The 5,779-nt window shown below is 44.8% G+C and overlaps 1 protein-coding gene across 1 annotated transcript; it reads left to right on the top strand.

The window, feature by feature from the left end:
* Nucleotides 1-3,036: 3,036 nt before the first annotated feature.
* On the top strand, nucleotides 3,037-5,544 carry LOC130119884 (zona pellucida sperm-binding protein 3-like). The gene is made up of 10 exons (XM_056288476.1): nucleotides 3,037-3,423; nucleotides 3,495-3,610; nucleotides 3,687-3,790; nucleotides 3,861-4,038; nucleotides 4,114-4,231; nucleotides 4,306-4,391; nucleotides 4,471-4,640; nucleotides 4,715-4,867; nucleotides 4,945-5,001; nucleotides 5,126-5,544. Exons 1-10 carry the CDS (start codon nucleotides 3,037-3,039, stop codon nucleotides 5,542-5,544), a joined length of 1,788 nt encoding a protein of 595 aa, XP_056144451.1.
* Nucleotides 5,545-5,779: the final 235 nt, after the last annotated feature.

Raw genomic sequence — 5,779 nt, 5'->3', positions numbered from 1 at the left:
GGGCTGGGTCCATCTTGGTCAGATCTTCTGTTACGGGTCGTGCAGGAGGATCCAGACGACCACTCGGGAGGCGGAGGACTCTCAGTGACGTTTACTGAAAAATAAAGGGAGAAAAAATAAGGGAGAGAGAAATGCGGGATGTCTATGCTGCTGAGATAGTTTTGTTTGTGGGGTGTGTCAATATGCGATGTGTAGTGACAGGCATAATGTGTCTAGCTATGTGTTAGTGTAAATTATTCTAAGTGTGTGTAATGTGTGAATGGGGCGTTGGATGTTGTGCAAGTGTGCGCTTACCAGCAAAACCACCAGTCCGAAGGCAAAGGGGAATCGGGAAGTAGTCCAACTTCAAAACCAAAGCGGTAGTCCGGGGAGGTTGGTTGGCAAGCGAGCCGGCTCTGCGCAACAGGTCAGAGGAATACTATGAAAACATCTGAAAACGAAGAGGGAGAGGACCAGGTTCTTATGGGGGTTGAAGGGATTGCAGATGGGGGACAGCTGAGATGATTGTACATGGGGCGCAGCTGAGGGAATGAGTGACCGGGGAAGTGCAGAGCCGTGCTGCCAGTCTACCAGCAGATGGCATCAGAGGCGCCGTCGGGCGCTCCCTGCCCCTTGGGAGGTGCTGGGGACTAAAGGAGCTGGGCCTGAGAGTAGGAACATTGTACGCCGGCCTGATAGAGACGGCCTTGGAGTAGAAACACTATGTGCACCCACCTCATTAGGACGACCTTGGAGCAGGAACGCCATGCACATAAACCTGATTAGGACACGCGCTACACCTGCAAGACAGCATGAGGGAAACGGGACCGACAGTGACGAAAGGAAACCAAGAAGAAGAAGATCACGCCTGTCTCTAAATGCGAAACACGTTGCAGCTAGTACGAACACCGGAGCTAACGCTAACGCTAGTGCTCCTAGTACAACCAAGCAGAGTCGCCAACCGACTCTCCACCAGATGACGGGTTTCAAAGCCAAGACGAGTAAGTCCACGTCGGATAAATTAACAAACTCACTGGCGAGATGGATTGCTGTGGACTGCAGACCACTTTCAGTGGTAGAAGATCAGGGGTTACAAAAAGTGCTGTGTTTACAAAACAAACTTGTTTTGAACAAAATAAACAGGATTTTGTTGTTTAAACTTATGTATGTGTCTATTCATTGATTTAGTCATCTACCAAGACCTATTTGAATTGAAAAATGTTGCTTCTGGTTCCGATTAAAATGCAATTAATTACGATTAATTAATTACAAAGCCCATAATTAATTCAACTCTTTTTTTAATCAAGTCCCACCACTAATATATATATATATATATATATATATATATATATATATATAGTGTAACGTGCATGGATAAGAAGACACGCTGGCTGCTGACTTGCGGATTTAACCCTTTGGTCTAGCGGTTAGCGATGTCTCCTGCGGTGCGGGCGACACGGGTTCGCTTCCCGGCCGCGGCAGTCATTGGACGGCTGGCGGGGAGACGTCCTGGATACGCTGCCAGGCCATCACAGAGCCCCCCCACGTTTCCCTTTTCGTGTTTATATTTAACCTGCTGTAATGTGGTTTAGTTCTGTTCTGAGAAAGGGCTTACGGGTCGGGGTCGGAGTAGATACAGGGGAGCAGGATGTGGGTAAATGGGATTTGGGGATGTTAAAATAAATAATAATAATAATAATATATATATATGTATATATATATATATATATATATATAGAGAGAGAGAGAGAGAGAGAGAGAGAGAGAGAGAGAGAGAGAGAGAGAGAGAGAGAGTCGTTCAACTGTAATTGTTCAGTTCGATTTGTTTTCCTTGAAAAAAATTAATAAAAAAATACAAAAGCCAAATGTTCAGTGGTCTGAAATGTGTCTGGAAGAGACACCCTTGCTTCTCAGCAGAGAGCTGGGCACATAGGCAGGGATGTTATGGACTGAGGTACAACTTCTTTTTTGTTCGTTTTATTTAACAGTCAAACTTGTGCTTGAGTTTTATTTTTTGTATTTTTTTGGGGGGGGGGGGGGGGGTTGCACTGTGAGATGAGCCGGGAAGAGTTAGCCCAGGAGGCTGGCGTGTTTTCTGATGATTAAAATGTTCATAATTGAAGGCCAGAGTCCTTTCACATCCGCTGGTTTTCTCTGGAAATGCCCCTCTGTGCAGGTTTTTACCGGACGCCTGTCCAAGGTTTTATCTGTGTGTGTGCTTGAACTGCATAGCTTTTAAAGTATATAAACGTTTATAAAAAAATTATATGTTTCTATGCTTATATATGATATTTTATATAAAGTTTAAAGCATATAAAGTAGAGTTTTTAGAAAAGAGATAAAAATCTCCATGAAAACAAACCAAAAAGTGCACAATTATGTCAATACACAAATTTGTGTTTGTGTGTATAGACGTCTATCTCAAACACGGCGACACTCTGTAAAGTGGCCCGTTGTTGTTCTTTTTCTTCTTCTTCTGCTTCTTCTTCTTCTTCTTCTTCTGCTGCTGCTGCTGCTGCTGCTGCTGCTTCTTCTTGGTGTTTACTAGCGTTTGGCAAACAAAGAATTGGTGCATTACCGCCACCAGCTGGTATGGAGTGTGGATCAGAACGTCTATTATCACTATTCCCTCCCAAAAAAACCACAAAAAAACCCCTCAAATCTTCTTAATTAAATTAGTTACCCTTAGAAACTGAAACAAGATCTAGTTGAATTCTTCTGTAGAATATCTACTGAATCAAATTGTACTTTTATTTTCCCGAGATTTTGAGTCAGACCCCTTCTTTCTGCCTCATATTCCTGACAATATGTCACAACACTCTGTACTGTTTCTTCTTGCCCACAGTAGTCTGGTGGCCCAGTGTGTGTGCTTGAGACCAACGTAGCTGTGACATAATCAAGCAGACAAGTGAGAGCAGGTGTGCAGCGCTACCATCCGGTGGCTGTGATTGGCTGCAGACGGTCTTAAAGCGCCTCCTCTGCGCGGCTAACCTTGCTGTTTAGTGGGTCAGTGTAGACCTTTAGCTTTCCCGAAGCGTGGACGCTGAAGTGGGCTTTATGGAGAGCTTAGTGTTTGTGTTTTTAAACCTTTTCCTCAGGCTCGCCTTCTCTGGAATCTACGTTCCGTTGTCTTTTGCGTTTCCTTCCAAACATGATGCCCGAACTGAGTTGGTTGGAGAAGGCCGGGACTCCAAGTACCCGTTCTTTGAGCAACAGAGTGCTGTGGTCGAGAAACCAGATCAAGTTAATACTATCACTGTGATATGCCATCCAGACTTTATGGAAATTGACATCAAAGCTGATATGTTTAAAGTTGGTTTTCCTGTTGATGGGGATGAGCTGCGCCTTGGCGTTGAGCATAACGACTTATGCAAAGCTGTGGCATCCTCGCATGAAGACTACAGTATTATTATTGGCCTGTCAGACTGTGGGACTAAACACTGGGTAAAATACTACATTTCTTTTCTGCAGACATGTCTATGTAGTGGTCTGTCTTAATGTTGCTTTATCCACAGATGACCAAGGACTTGCTGATTTACACTAATCTCCTCATATACGATCCCATGCCCTCTCCCGATGGCTTGATTCGAATGGAGGAGGCTGTGATTCCAATTGAGTGTGACTATGAAAGGTGAGCCTGTGCCCCTGTTGGGTTCACTGGGTCAATTATCTGCAGACTTCTGTAAAACGTCTGTCTGCTGTTGTAGGAAGTACAGCTTGTCCAGTGCTGCACTTAAGCCTACCTGGGTCCCCTTCACATCCACCCAAGCTGCTGTGGAAGCCCTGGAATTTGACTTGACGATCATGACAAGTGGGTAGTTCAGAGAGGACTTGTCTTCCATCTGCTCATTTTCAGAATCGATGACTTGTTTTCTGTGCAGGTGACTGGCAGTATGAGAGGAGCTCCAACGTGTTTTACCTTGGCGAGCCCATCGCGATAGAGGCCTCTGTCAGGGTCGGTCATCATGTGCCGCTCAGGGTGTTTTTGAGCAGCTGTGTGGCGACACTCAACACCGACATAGAGTCCACTCCTAGATACGTCTTTATTGACAATGATGGGTAAGGAGATGAGCGGGAGACTGGCCACAAATCGAGTCAAATCCAATCTCAACTTTCCTGTCGACTCCTATGTAGGTGCTTGGTCGACTCCCAGCTTCAAGAGACAAATTCTCAGTTCTTGCCAAGGACACAAGATGAGATGCTCCGGCTGGTCATTAATGCCTTTAGGTTTCATAATGATGATAGGGGAGAGGTAGGATGAATTGCTAAAGCTATAGTTAAAACTAATGTATGCAACACTTTAAAAACGAGTTTTTTCTCTCCCAGATCTACATCACATGTCATCTCAATGCTGTGCCAGTCACAAGTGAACCAGAGCCAGAACACAAAGCATGCACCTTCATTAATGGAAGGCAAGTTTTCATTGAGTCCTGGATGTTTTTATCAAACGAAGTGAGAATTTATGCTAGCATTGTCTTCTCCTCACTTCAGATGGCGATCAGCTGATAGCAATGACTACTTGTGTGCATACTGTCAAAACACAAATGAAGCTGGCAAAACCCACACTCACTCCAGTAGCTATGCCGCATTTGGCCCTCGCAGCTATGGCAGCTCTCAGGTTCCTAAAACTACCTGGAGGAGTGGACCAAAGGCTGACAAAGGTATATCAAGTGTCTTTGAGAAAATGGGGCATGCAAAGCCCACTTGTGTTTGACTGTTGGGCCTTCTTTGTTAGCTTGGGAACAGGTCTCAAGTGTGGGTCCCGTGTTGGTATTGCCTGCCAGACGAAGCGAACCTTTCCCCCCAGAAGATCTTCCTCCACTGCTCTCCAAAATCGCCAAACCCTCGCTATATGGCAGTCAGTGGAGAAGTGGCGTGAACAAAATCGGTAAATATACGATTTTTCAGTCTTGTAAACTGAAGCAAGTTTTGCTTTTAACGGCATCTCTTGGGCAACCTCCCTAGGTCATGTGGACGGCCCCATGGAGTCAAGTGAAGATGAAGAAGCTTTTGGGGAGAAAGGTAGAACACGCCATTGGTACAATGTCTTAAGCTGGACAACTGGTCATGGCTGAAATACTCCACTAGGGACAAGAACTGTTAGATGTGACTAAATGGTAATCCTGAACCCCCCCCCCCCCCCCAGATTTAGAGAAGGGACTGGTTTCTACAAAAATGACAGTGGTGCAGAAGGTGATGCCTGGGTTTGACCATGACGCAGGTCCCTCAAGTCTGGGTGAGAATGAAGATCTGAAAGATCGAGGTGAGACTGGAGAGCTGAAAAATCGTTGCATTAACTCATCACTAACTCCCTTGAAATCGCTGACAGATGAGGTTGCCAAAGAACACCAAGTGGTCTTGGACAAGAACGCACCTGTAAGTATCGACGACGAATCCATGCAGACATCCGACATGACATTGCACAAGACTGATGACGTCACAGAGGCATCTGGTGACGATAGCTCTGCCGCCCCTCAAGAGGAAAACTACAGTGAGCTGGAGACAAGGACACTGAGAACAACTACAGACTCTGGCCTTTCAGATAAAGATGCACCCAAAAAATAAATTTCAATTAAAACTGTTTTGTCCTTTTAAATTATTGACATGCAAACATAAAGTAGTCTAAAAAGCCAACGGTTAAATGAGCTTGGATGATTGGGACGAAATTGTTTTTTTTTTTGCCTCCAAAGCTGATCAGAATTTTCACCAATATTGTGCTAGATCACAACAGACCTTAATCCTCTTACAGCATAGAAATATTAGTCCAAGTTTTATTTTCTGGTATTGTCCATATGTTCTC

Source organism: Lampris incognitus, chromosome 10 (genome assembly GCF_029633865.1).
Source record: "Lampris incognitus isolate fLamInc1 chromosome 10, fLamInc1.hap2, whole genome shotgun sequence".
NCBI classification, from domain to species: domain Eukaryota; kingdom Metazoa; phylum Chordata; class Actinopteri; order Lampriformes; family Lampridae; genus Lampris; species Lampris incognitus.
Note: the sequence above shows the minus strand (reverse complement) of the source record. Positions and strands in the feature narration are given on the sequence as shown.

Excerpts from the sequence above, each read along its gene's own strand:
- LOC130119884 (XM_056288476.1), top strand. The coding sequence starts at position 3,037 with ATGGAGAGCTTAGTGTTTGTGTTTTTAAACCTTTTCCTCAGGCTCGCC. Across the intron at positions 3,791-3,860 it reads TGACTTGACGATCATGACAA|GTGACTGGCAGTATGAGAGG; the intron begins GTGGGTAGTTCA and ends TTTTCTGTGCAG. Across the intron at positions 4,232-4,305 it reads ATAATGATGATAGGGGAGAG|ATCTACATCACATGTCATCT; the intron begins GTAGGATGAATT and ends TTTCTCTCCCAG.